The following is a 14,205-nucleotide window of genomic DNA, read 5'->3' on the forward strand; positions in this document are numbered from 1 at the left end:
GGGGGGGGGGGTGGGTGGAGAAAGAAGGATAGATTTATCTGCTTAATCTCTAAACATGTTCTTGGAGAAATGTCAAAAAGAGTAAAATAATCATTCAATGGCATTCCAGTAACATCCCAAGGCATAACCAAGACAAGAATTTGGTTCTGAAGATCCCCTGCAAACTACATTTCTAATTTAAACTCCTTCGTTTGGAGGTTGGAGTTTGGAGAAAACTCTGCCTTTCTGTAGCCACCTCACTACTCCACCATTAGAGCTACAGGTTTTCAAGTGAGGAAAACCAGTGATCTAACCATTGGACATTTCCTCCCCCCTTCATCCTCACAACCTTTGAAAGCCACATCCAAGTAACAAGAGTACCTCAGCTTTTATCAGAGGATGGAGAACAGAACAGGCAAAAAAAGAGTGACAACACTGCAAAACATTCCTACATCCTGACATACCCACAGTGTAACAGGTCTTCCAACGCAGAATTGAAAGCTCAAGTGCAAAGAACCCTGTACTTGGTTACCGTACCCAAAGGCCAGCCAGCTAATCAGTGAGATGCTGTTTTATAAAACTGGGGCACAGAAGCACAGTGACGTGCCCCACATCATCCAAGCAGAGAAGCCAAAAAACCAAAAATGTTCCTTGACTGCTAAGCCAACACCCACGCCATGCGGGCAGACCTTCTCGTTACCATTCTCCTTAGAGCCCTTCTAAGCCACACATCCCTTGGAGATGAAACTCAGCAAGAAATTCTCTTTTGAACTGCAAAGCCAAAAAAAGCCATCTGGCTCTAGGAAAAACAAAACTAGCCTTGGGGTGTCAGTCCTGCTGAACGCTGAGTGAAGTGTATACTGGTCCAACATGTTTCTTTGTAGGAAATAAGAACAAAATGCCTTTGAAGCAGGATGCCAGGAGCCGATCAGTCCACCTACCTGGTGGAAGAATACTGCTTATTAGAGCCAGTGATCTGATGAGAACTAGCTTACTAGAGACAAACCTGGGCAAGGTTGTCTTTCTAAATAAAATACACAGCTGTGGACAGGACAGGAAAGGTCTGTCTGCTCACCTTGCTCATAATAGCAAGTCTTCCTTGCTAAGTGCCATCAACGGCTGTAGAAACAGAACTTTTCTCTCTAGAAACTTTTGGCATTAATCATGGTGTTGCTTTCTTTCTTGGCCAGTAAACTGCTCTTGTGTTTCTACTGTCGTGCCTACATGTTGACATGGTAGTGCAAAAAATTGATTAGTACTGCTTTCTGTAATTCCTATTTGGTTTTGTGAGCAGTTGTGAAACCAGAAGACTGTCAAGTCTGATTTTGTAACTGGCTGCCTGACAAACTCTGTATTAGAGGCAAGTAACAGAGGGAAAATGGAAAACTATGGTGAAGAATAGCAGACACATTCACTTAGCGCATCTAGGAAAATTCCTGTGCAATTACATGTCCCTTTTCTCCCTCAAAAAGGCTCAATGGGAACAGAATTCCCAGCATTAGCTTATGTTTTTAAGTGACTTAAGTTATAAAAACTCTATATTGCTGTTATTCAGACATTCTCACCAAAATTTCCGTAGTTACTGTAGCCCGTGTTATACAAAACCAGCCACACTGGGTCTAACCAGAAGTCCATTTAGCCCAGGCACTGAGCCTGGGGTGACAGACAGACTTCATTGCTGATAGCAGCCCATTTAGTGACTGTCACACTTTCTAAGCTTTTAAACAAAACACTGAATACAATACACATACAGACCCAAAAAGCATTGGGGCTTCAAGTACATCAGGTGACTTCTTGAGCCAGATTCTGTCTGCTTACTAGGTGCCAAAGGATCTCTTTTTCAAGTGCTTTTCCAGTCTTCCCTTGAACCCTTGTAAACATTCAGCACCAACAAATTCCGTGGCATGGTCTCCTACTAGTTCTGTTTGATGTCTCCTGGGTTAATTGAATACAACCACAACCATAAGCTTACAACTCTATGAATTTATTTGTACAGGGAGACACAACCCTTCAAGGAAACTCAACTTTTAGTGTGGCACTTTTAAAAACAAGGTTATCCAAAAAATAGATTCCAATTTCCGAGCGTAAGCCATCCTTACAGTACTAGTGATAAGGCATACCTCTGTACTAAATATTTATATAATGTACTAATATTTATATAACTTCACATAGATACGAGTAATTTTAAAAGTCTGTGTGCATGTCTCTGGTGCACGTCTCAATTTTTAAGTGTCTAGTTTCTCAAGATATCATTTTCACAAAGCAGAGCTCACTGCTGGCAGACAGAAAGCAACAGAGAGCAACAAAAGAAAAAAGTAGTATAGATTCAAGCTACGCTGGGAAACAGAGTAAATCTTGCAAGTTCCTACAGTTTCTGATATTTAATTGTAAAATAAATGCAAATAAAACCATATATTATCACAAGGTTAATGAATATTAGAGGCCATCTGTATATTATAAGAATATGCATGGAGAACCTAGAAACTGGAACACCAATGTTCAACAGCAGGAATCACCTAATACAAACACTGATCTCCAAGGACCTTACTTATCTTCCTTTCAATCACTGTCACTATGATTCCAAAACTTTTTAGAATTATATCAAAGTCTACAAAATCTACATGAAGTCCACCTTTATTCTGTTGAATCAGTAAAACTTACAAAAAGGCATCATTAAAAAAGGGGCATTTTTTGGAGATGAAGAAAGAAACAAACACTACTGTCATGAAGATACTTAAAAACTCCGGTTTCACAACAGATTATACCCAGCATTAATTGTACACAAAGCAGAATTTATAGTATGACTGATAACATAGAAGAGGAATCTGCAACTGAAGTGAGCAAGAATCTAACATAAGATCTAGAACTTGTTTTAGTTATTGGCATATCCCTCCCTACCCTCCTGCCCACAAAGGGGAAAAAAACCCCTCAGGAGTTAGGAATTCAGGTGTCCATTTTCCTTCTACCCTTTAACGTGGCACTACAGCCCTTCCCTAGGGGGGCAACAGAATTACACCAGGTCTACAAACTTTCACCGGGGAGCCCAATTCAAAACTGCAAGGGAAGAGGGAAGGCAAAAGAGGCCAAAGACAAGTAAATCTGCTCCAGAGCTCAGTATCTAATGCCTACGCGCAAGCAGAAGAGGCTGAAGTAAGCAGCGCTGTTATGCAGCATTCAGGAAGCAAAAGTATCTGAAGAGTGGAAGTTTATAAATACAATTATCCCATCTCTGTTGTATCAACTGTAATTGTGCAAGAAACAGGCATTGTTTACTTTTCAAATTTATAACTTCATCTCAATAAAAAATGTATAGGACAGGCTCCTCAGAACAAAGTATTCTTATTGCTATCTTTTTTTTTTTTCTTCTTTTTTTATAAAATCAGTACAGAAAAACATAGTTTTTCCTGTAATACCTTTAGGGAAAAATGGTTAGAAACACACACACAAAACAGTCAAGACTAATTTTTATATACATGTTACATATTTAGAAGCAACAGACTTGTTTTCTTTCCATTCTTGATGTGAAGATGCAATCCTATTTCACAGAAGATTAACCACCAAACACCATCTAATAGAGCACTATGTTTCTCTGCACACATATGGCCCAAAGCATTTTAGTTGATTGCATGTAGCAAGCTAAGTTCACCAAGACTGAGACAAAAAAAAAATATATCAAAGAATCAAAACAAGGTGGGCGAGGAAAAAATCCTCACTTTTCACATGCCTTCCTGTAAGGGATGTACACTAACACTCAAAATAGTTCATTCACAAAATCATGCCAGGAACAGATGAAGCTGGTTCAGATGCTTATTGGATTTCTTAAAGAAAGAATAACTTGCAGCAGGATACCTGGATTCTCATCCCACCCTAGCTGCCCCAAGAGGTGGGATTTCATAAGAAAAACAACCTAAAAATCTCAGCCTCATGCCAAGCTACATCTTTCCTGGTTTTATTTAAACATTCTTTTGACTTGTCTTCACTCTTACCACACCTTCCAGTTTTGCTTTCTTCCCATTTTGCCTGAGCACCACTTATCCTATTTATCCAGAAAAGACAACAGGTTTATCTTCAACATGCAGAAAGAGATTTTCTGAGTTCTCTCTCTTCTCTCTCTCCCTCTTCAGTTTCTTTTTCTGTTCCTAATTCCGGCTAATGGCTAGAATTCCAATTCTGGCTAAACAGCAAAATGTTCTAATGGTTTTCAAGACAGCTCCTAAAAATCTCCTGTCTTAGGTTTTACTGCAGCAACTTTACTCACAGGCTCCTATGGCAGTCTGTAATTAAATATACTAAAACTTGGACACTAACTTCTGATTAAGAGCTACAATTACTCAGCACTATCCAAGGATGAACAATACAGAAAGGAAAACATTCTCCCCTGTGGCATTTCAGACGGTTTTTTTCGCAAGTCACTGACGTCCAGCTGTCACAATACTTACACTTGGGTTTTCCCAATATCTTTCATGAAAGGCTCTCAAAGCACAAGGGCACATTTCATCGCCAGCAATATTTCATAACAGGAAACTTGTGTCTTAAAGGTCTCAACTTTATTTCCCAGTTCTTGAGGATGAATATCCAAATTAGAACATTGAGTAGTGTTATATTTATGACGTTAGCACTCAAATTTAAGTTCCACTGTGCTGAAGTGGTACATAGTTACTTGATTTTTCCATTTCTCTCATTCTTAATGAGGCCACCAAGGAAGCATAAGTTACCGTGAACTCAGTAGTAAAAAGTAACTGCATCAGATATAAGAGACCTTAACAAAAACAAATATATATTTATAATTTAAAGTTAGTATGTAAAGATTTGCCAAATCAAGCATCAGAAACAGAATCATATCCAATAAATGCAGGTTCAGTATTATTTAATTAAAAACAGACTTTTTTTTAAATGCAAGTAAGTTAAAAGTAAGCACGTGCATCCAGAGAGCCAGTTCCATCATACTATCTCAACTGATGTAAACTTAAAAAAGGCGATGCCACATAAACACATAACTCAATGTACACAGAAGTTCTGATTTCTTCATATACTTTATCAAGTTCAGAGCAGGGAGGGGGGAATTTATATTCAATATAGTACCATCTGTGAAGTTATAAATAAACTTTCAATGAACTTGTGTTCAAATAAGTGCTTTCTCAAGTCACAAGACAACCCACTTAAATGTCTCCACTCTTCTTTATTGCATGAGCAACAATATCTATATAGGATCACTTGCTCTCACACTTACATCAATTCCATGTAAATTCTTGGTTTTCTTGTAAAAATAATCCTCATGTACTGATTGGTAGATTGTCTTTTAGATTTTTACCCACTACAGTTAAGCCATTTATTTTTTTGCTAAGGACCCTTCATTTCTTTCTAAGAACATAAAATGAATCCTACTTCACTATCAATATTTTTTCCTGTTAATTCTTGGTATAACAGAGTGTTGGAGGAGTTATCTTAAAACACAGATTTTATGTCAATATTCAAACAGCAAGTATCTAGTTTTGGCACAAACAAGATAAGCCAAAAGGCAAGACAGACCAAGGCAATTGTTTCCTTTATCCTATTCCCTGTTCTTCACAAGTGTCCCTGCAAAAACATGTCATCTCTATTGCTGCAGGTTTGCTGGCACATATTTACAGAAAAAATTATCTCAGATATTATATTTTCACATCACAGTCTGAGACCTTAATTGCTCTGAATCATGACTTCCTGAACTTGAACAGAACTCTAATTGGTTTCAGGATAATCCAGCCTCCTGGCTTAGCCAGCCAAAAAGTTTGATGAGCTCTCCCTCTTAGTACTCAGCCACGACCAGCACAGTTCGGTCACGCCTGTTGATCTTTGCGTATTGTTTGCAGCGTATGAATTGCAGCAGGAAGCAAAGCTGTCTAAACGGACAACAAAAAGCAGCACCAGAGAATAACCCTTGTGAAATACAGGAACAGCAGACATACACAAAATACAATCAGACTGGGAGAAAATAAATAAAACATGAACCTCAGCAACAGACAGAAGGTGACAAACGTAGGGAAGAGCGCAGCAGTCAAACTAGCATGGTCCCAAATTTATCTGGTCGCTCTCTGCACCATGAGGACAAGAGAGCTCTGAAAACATAACTAGAGCAAGAACAAGCACACTTTACTGCTGACTAGTGATGACCTCCACAGACTAGTTGAAAAACAATTCTATGTTGCAGGAAAAGGTATCAAGTCTTCCTCAGCTAGAGGAATTAATCATCACAATATAGGAATTTGGAAACAATAGGAAAATAAGAAGAAAACCAAAACATCTCTGCTTCCAAACAAGATTTTCCAGGTGTTTGCTTTATTCATTTAGGGAAGTCAGAAAAAAATGAGATATTCATAACAAATGTAGAAAATGCAAATGAATGGGAGCACACCAAGTCGAGTAAGTGAGCAAGCAGAGGTAGAAGAACACCGCAGAAGCCCAATAGCTTTAACGTAAATTGACAATAATTTAACAGAAATTCTGGTCTTCAACCATTTAACGGCATTGTCAGTCAGAAGAAATTAGACAAAAATTCTGTTGCTTTAAATGTCTGCATCATCCATTTGAAAAAATGAAAACACAAACCAAAGAACTACAGGATACTTTCTGTTGACATCATAAATATACAAATACTCTTACCTCAAGGATCAGCCTCTTGTGTGATGTATCAGGCATCAACAAACTCAAAGTTTAAAACCAGGGTAACTAGAAGGACATTTCTGAGATTTAGACTCCTCCCCCTCAATTGAAATCGCCGGTGGTATCTTCATTTGTATGGCATTTTTCACAAATATGAATTTTGCTTACCTGATGCCGAGTTCATGATGTTCTGCTGCACAGAAGGACTGGTGGGAGCTGTAACATTCATCTGGGAAAGCATGGCCTTCCTAGGATCTTGCCATGTTGTTGTTTGATCAATGTGACTAAGACAAAAGAAAGTGGGAGTTAGGACAGTCATGCATTCACAGCAATGACCTACTAGCACAGAAAGTTTAACAACAAAAGCTTAAGCCTGCCAACAACAACCACATTCAGAACCAAGCAAGAACTGTTTGGATTCTTTCCAAGCATCACAGTATGTTAGATCTTCAAATCCTTACTCTGGCCACCAGCTCTTTCCTAACCAACAGCTGTAGTGATCAGAGCTACAGCAATGGTGAGACAAGGCTCAACATGAATATCATCACCTAAACTTTTGTTCCATAACTAGATGTCATACCCTTGAACTAAGCATTCTTTTAGGTTTCTCGTTGATTAGTTACTTGTCATTTTCAAATGTGACTTCAGAATCTTTCACATCAAGCCAGTTATGTCTGGAATCTCAAGCACTGTCCAGTAACTTGGCATGATGAGTTCATACCCAGTGCCTGGGGAGCTGTAATGAACTGGGTAGCGAGTAATCACCAGTGCTCCCAAACTTTCTGTGCACAGACTACATCCTCCGATTATTTGATGGTCTACTCCCCTCACCACTGACAACTGAACAGTCTCTCCATAGTAATTTAAGTAACCAGTCACGCTAGAGCAGTAATATGAAAATGATGTGCAGCTGCCTTTCATCTTCATGGGAAAAGCTGAGGACAGTTGGACTGCCAGTAACTCAACCAGCGCTCTGCAGAACATCATTACAAAACTTTGGGAGCTTAGATTTATCTGTTTTGAAAAAACTGGAGAGTACATTCAGCACTGTCATTCACAGAAGTATTCAATTCAATGAAAATACAAAAGTGTAATGAATGATTACTTCACCTTCCAAATATGTGATTAACATGGTTTGCTAATGAATAACAAATGCAGCCTATTCATAAAAAGCATCAACATTATCTTGATGCCATTAAGCAGTATTGCTCCCAGAAGTACATGTGGACAAAAATAAAACTAACACACCAAAAATAAAACTAAAACACCAAGCTTTGACAACAAAGTTGTTACTGATTCATTTAGAGCTGGTATCAATTAAAACTCATCTTCAAATAGTACTGTTATCAATCAGAATCCAACACTTCATTAACTTGGTACCATTCTTTCCTTACGTTAATAATCCTTACAGCTACCTTTTCCTGGATTACAGAGAATGCCCATCTTCACTTAGTTCAGCAAAACCACAATATTTAAAGCAACAATATAATTCTACTGGTGATCTCAGTTCAAAACTAGGCACTTCAGCTCATACCTCTGCTTTGTATCTATGTCTTGCCTTGCATCTTTCATATATCTAGGTGGATCAATGTATATTTGTGCTGAACTATCAAACAGGCTGTAAATTTCCATCTTTTTGTTGGGATTAAATAATAATTGTGCAGCAACTGTTCTTAATTCAAAGGTTTCTCTGATTTTAAAGTATATTCAAGTTTAGGAGTTGGTACTGTATTATTTGAGACATTCTTAAGAGATAAATAATTCAGATTTGGTCACCTCAACACTAGCATCTTTGTGGACACTGATATCTCCACCAACACGAGAAAGGAACCTAAATAAGCACTGCTGGGATGCAATTCATTTGATTAATTTAAGGAACATATTGAAGGTGAATCAGGCCTATATTCTCCTTCAAGAAGGGAACCTAAGTTAACTAGGTCAAATACACTGACATTAGAAGAAATGAATCCCAAACTTTATTTATGTATTTGCATGACCACAACATCCAAGAGCTCTGCTCATAAATTAAGACCTCGTCATAGGTCAAACTGGACAAACAAAACAGAGTATTATTTTCTCCCTGCCCTAAGCAACTAATTGCTATGCCTAGAAACATACTAACATAGCCCTTGACTCCAATTAATAAAAATGGGGCTCCACTGAATTGGTAAATGTTTTTAACATGTTCTTTGATGTTCAAGAAGTTGGTATTTCCCCCCAGAATACTAAATTTTATAACTACCGCATCATTTCAAATAAGTGAGAATGAACAAATATGAATTCAGAAGATTGTTAAATGGAGCAGTAGTCACCAAGATAACCATTTATGCAGAATTATTTATCACATTCTAAGCATTAAAAGGACTTTCTATCATAAGGTAGAAGACAATGTGAAGTGGCTCATATAAAAGTTTTGTTTTACGATATGGATATTTTACCCTCTCTAAACATGCACACAAACAACTCCAGGTCAAAGAGTTACAGACACACTATAGCAGGGTGACAAAATAGGCAGAAATGTTATTTGTACAAACATGTAATAGTAAACAAAGCTCTACTTTGTCTGCATGTGACAACTACTGCCAGTCTTCCCTCGTGTGCAGGAACTCCCCTGTTACTACAGTGTTAATTAAAACAGTGTCACTGCCAAGTTAGCTTTCACGATACAGCTCATTTAATACAGGTACTATTAAGGCACACTGGATCTTTGGTTGTATTTGTTTTCCAATATTCAGCTCCACTGAGAAACATGCCATAAGCAGCAGTCTTCTTTATTTCCTTTTCAGCCTATTTATTTATAAAACGGGGCACAACATAGTAAAGACTGCCCCATATATACTGGACTATACATAAACCTTCATACTGGAGAACATTTCTTTCACTTTTCTGCTGGTCAATTTTGCAAAGCAATGAAAGCAGGTAAAGATAATACAGATGTAAAAACACTGCACAGTAATGTTTCACTGACTACGTGTTTAAATTACGGTACCAGCATGTGCTACTCCTCCCCTCTATTTCTGATTTGTTATATTTGCACAACTCAGTTCTGGGAAAAGCGGAAACTTGGAAAACACTGCTGCACCCATGATTACACGTTCATTTATTTCTATTTAACTCCTATAAAAATCCGTGAACTTATAAAATGTCTACCTCAGGTACATACTTTATTGCCTTTGGTTTTATATGCTATTTGAGTGTAGAGTAAGAAACAGAAGGAAAAAAGTTGTCTCGCTGCATTACAGAACCATTTTTGTAGTTATCTGTAAGAACACACTGAAGCAACATTCATCAGCTTTTCCAAAGATATCTGAATATGGGACAGACGGATGGACTACAGAAGCAGCAATTTTGGACTACAGAAGAAGCAATTTTAGAAGTACCTCCAATTCTGAGCAGAAAGACAGCATTATCGATTCCTCAAGACAGCTTAAGCATACCGTGTGAAGTACAAGTAATGTTCACAGGGAGCTGTTAACATGGAGAGCTATTTTAGGCAGCAGAAGCTTCCAACTTTCCCAAGCTGAGGATCACTTGATGTTCCTTATTTTACCAGCTTAACTCCAATCAACAGTTTTCTAAGAACAAAGAGCCAAAGAAAAGTCTCCAAACAAGCTGAGTACATTAATATCATACTAATCATACGATTGGTTCAATAAGGTAAACTTTTTCCCCTCCCACTCAGCTCTGTGCTTCCTGACCTACATAAATCCATTTTCCCCACACCTTCCCTCAGATCCTCTCTCTTTAACCCCCTTCAAACCACAGTCCTTACACGTATCTGACCTGCTCCACGTCCCTAGTTTTTGAATGCTATATACTAAGAAACCACCCAAACCTCATCACAACAGATCAGTTCTTTTCCACAACTTCTAAATAATGCTCACCAGATTATGGAATACAAAGCAGACAACCCCTCACTTACATGGATGAAATGTTTATATAAATCCTAGTATTACAGGAATGGTTTTAGGTCTTCATTTTGTTCCAGTATCTACAGCGTGTGCAGCAGGGTAACTTACTAAAAACACTAGGTATTTCTCATCAATTTAAGTTTGGAAACAGGACATTCTCCACAGGTAAAGATCTTTCCCTCTATTTTGAATAGCAGCACAGGAAAGGTCTAAATGGACATAATGAGAACTCTGATACCAACACTTCATTATCTTTTCCTGCACTAAACAGGTTTGTTTTTTTTTTCCATAGTAGCTGCATTACATGACAACTGCCCCAATGCTTACATTCAACATCTTCTATTTCACATGAGCTGAGGCACATCTTGATAAAGCACTACTGTCAACCTCAAACTTTTTAAAAAATTTCATGCGTTACATCAAATCTCAAATCAATGAAACCCATAAATCAGCCATTGCACTTAGTACAGTACTACAAAAATCAAAACTTAAATTCTACCTACTCATGAACTAGAATCACAGCTCTGTATTGTGTGGACAGAACAAAATGAGTAAACAGTTTTGGAATTAAAATCAACACCTCTAGGACAATCAAGGAACATAAGACATTTTACTTCATCAAATAAATTCTCAAATCTAATAGCTGGCTATCTGACACTGTTCATTATTGTTCATTTATGTCTAGGTGAAGTAAATCCGTGTTAAAATGGACAAATATTGTACAAACTAAGGAAATCAACGTAGACTGTACCATAAATACAGGTCTATAGTAACAGGCCTTAGAAAAACAAAGCTAAAACACACTGAACATGCTCAATGCTTGTTAGCAAACTTGTCAATTCTGGTATAAAGCCACACCACCTACCAAAAAGCACTTTCAATGTGCTACACATTATGAAGAGAATCAAGCTGCCTTTCCCAACCCATCCCCAAGTTTTACAGTCACATACAAATTATTTGCATATTGACAAGGACAACTTTAAAGAAAAATGTTCTTATTTTATGCACGCAAAAAGCATTTCTGCAGTTACTAAGAACCAGAATTTCTAATTTAAAGAAATCTTTATTGCCATTAAAACACTATCACATGCCTGAATATTTGTCAGATTTTATTTCTAACCTAATTCTAAAGAGCTGGTAGTTTGTGGTTGGGTTGGGGGTGGGGATGTGAGGAGAGTGGTGGTAGGGGCTGGTTTGGTTGATTGTTGTTTGGGTTCTTTTAAAGTACAACAAAAAAGAAGCAGGAAATCCGGAAACAAAACTAAACAAAAACAACAAAAAAATCCCCACAGAATAGTAGGGTTTGGAAAGGACCTCTGGAGATCCCCTCGTCCAACCCCCCCTGCCGAAGCAGGTTTACCTACAGCAAGGATCGTGTCCAGGTGGGTTTTAAATGTCTCCAGAGGAGACTCCACAACCTCTCCAGGCAGCCTGTTCTAGTGCTCTGAAACCCTCAAAGTAAATAATTTTTTCCTCATGTTCCAAACAGAACTTCCTGCTGTTCCTGTTTGTGCCCGTTGCCCCTTGTCTTGTTGCTGGGCATCACTGAAAGAAGACTGGCCCCATCCTCTTGACACCCATCCTTTAGATATTTAAAAGCCTTCATGAGTGTTCTCCCCCCTCAGTCTTCTCTTCTCCAGCCTAAATGGACACAGATCTCTCAGCCTTTCCTTGTAAGAAAGGTGCTCCTGTCCCTTGATTATCTTCATAGCCCTTTGCTGGACTCTCTGCAGCAGTTCCTTGTAGTTCTTGAACTGGGGAGCCCGGAACCGAACAGCCCAGAACCGTTGGCCATTCTCTTTTCAATGCACCCCAGGAGACTTGGTCACTTCTTGGCCCCAAGGGCACATTGCTGCCTTACAGCTTGTCCACCAAGACACCCAGGTCCTTCTCTGCAGAGCTGCTTTCCAGCAGGTCAGCCCCCAACCTGTTCTGGTGCATGGGGTTATTCCTCCCTAGGTGCGGGAGGTTGCCTTTGTTGAACACCTCTTTAGGTTCCTCTCCACTCAACTCCCCAGCCTGTCCAGGTCTCACCGAATGGCAACACAGCCTTCTGGTGTGTCAGCAACTCCTCATAGTTTTGTGTCATCAACAAACTTGCTGAGGGTACACTCTGTCCCCTCGTCCAGGTCGTTGATGAACATGTTGAACAAGACCAGACCTAGTACCGACCCCTAGGGAACACCATTAGCTACAGGCCTCTAAACAGACTCTGTGCTGCTGATCACAACCCTCCGAGCTCTGCCTGTCCTGGTTTGGGGTGGAACAGAGACAACTTTCTGTTCAGTGACACAGGCTCCTGCTTATACTTGTTGCTGTGACAACCAGGGTCAGCCGAGTTGGTTGTCTACCCTGTGAAGGGGTTGCATCTGTGGGGAGGTGTGCATGGGACAGGTGACCCTAAACTGACCAACAGGGTATTCCATCCCATCTGCCCCATGCTCAGTATGAAAGCTGAGGGATCAAAGGGTCAGCCTCTTTCTTCAATGGCCAATGTCTGAGGCGGAACCTGCCTGTTCTGCCTTTGATCCTGATCCGTGCATTGCTGAGCCACATCTAGAATCCAGTTCCTGTCTGTTGCCGAGTCCAGTCTGGGACTTCCCCAGTGCCACCTGGTGACATCTACCTGGGAACTTGATACAGTCTTATATATGTTATATCCATTTCATTTTTATTATTAATATTTCATTAAAGTAGTTTAGTTTCTTCTAAACTCATAAATTGCTTTATCTCTCTCCTTTCTCTCCCTGGAGAGAGAGGTGGGGGAGAGCATCTGTTGTCTTGTCATTGGCCAACCCAGCCAATCCACAACACTGCCATTCAGCCAGAAAAATATTTTATTGAAAATAACCTTTAGATGCTAATAGAATAATTAAATAAAATCATTCCTAAAACCAGAGAACTGATCTCCCCTTGAACAAGGTGTGATACACCTTCATGTTTTCACTCCAGTTACTGCACTGGAAAGACATGAACGGCATTATTGAAAGGCACATCAGAAATAAACACACAACACTGAAAAAATTACTTAAATCCTTCATGAAAGGCTTATCTAAGAGGCTTTCAGTTTTGATATTCTGTAGTATTTATTGCAACAACAGTGTCCCTGTTGGTAGGAACACTGTTCAAGTTACATTGAGGACTTCATCCATATAACAGAATTTTCAGTCATTACAAACCCAAGATTATTTCTTCCTCTTTTTTTGCCTTTATTAGCATAAAGTCATCTTATATACTGTGCACATCTGCTATGTCATCTGTAATGAGAACTTTCCATTCACAAAAAAGGATCTCTTCAGAAAAAATACTATTATTATAAGCAGGTCAGAAATTGCCAAATTATTTTACTAAGGTGTGTAATAGAAATGTGCCATTAGGAAGAAAAGCAAGAGACAGTGAACAGATACTTTAAGCTTAGGTACCAGATGATCATACTATATGAAATTTCTGTAACAGCAGAAAACTGAAGAAGTCAGATTTACACAGAAAAGAATGCAAACAAAGCAGAATAAATCACTCGTCACTTCTCTTTGCATTTGGACACGATTCTTCACAAGAGAACATTTCAAAAAAATAGTCACAAACATTCAGAAAGATGAGTTATTCTTCAGTATAAAAACATCACCATTAAAAAACTACACAAGCATCTCTCAATAAAGTAATGCTTGTGTTTTAC

At 38.8% G+C, this 14,205-nt stretch overlaps 1 protein-coding gene across 3 annotated transcripts in view; it reads right to left on the reverse strand.

The window, feature by feature from the left end:
• YAP1 (Yes associated protein 1) overlaps positions 1 to 14,205 on the reverse strand; it is an 89,969-nt gene that overhangs the window by 37,995 nt on the left and 37,769 nt on the right. For all 3 annotated transcript variants that reach the window (XM_014966018.1, XM_014966017.1, XM_014966016.1), the window contains exon 2: positions 6,787 to 6,902. In XM_014966018.1, coding sequence (XP_014821504.1) covers positions 6,787 to 6,902 — 116 coding nt within the window. The remainder of the gene's footprint in view (positions 1 to 6,786; positions 6,903 to 14,205) is intronic.

Source organism: Calidris pugnax, unplaced genomic scaffold, assembly GCF_001431845.1.
Source record: "Calidris pugnax isolate Ruff unplaced genomic scaffold, ASM143184v1 scaffold20, whole genome shotgun sequence".
Classification (NCBI taxonomy): Eukaryota; Metazoa; Chordata; class Aves; order Charadriiformes; family Scolopacidae; genus Calidris; species Calidris pugnax.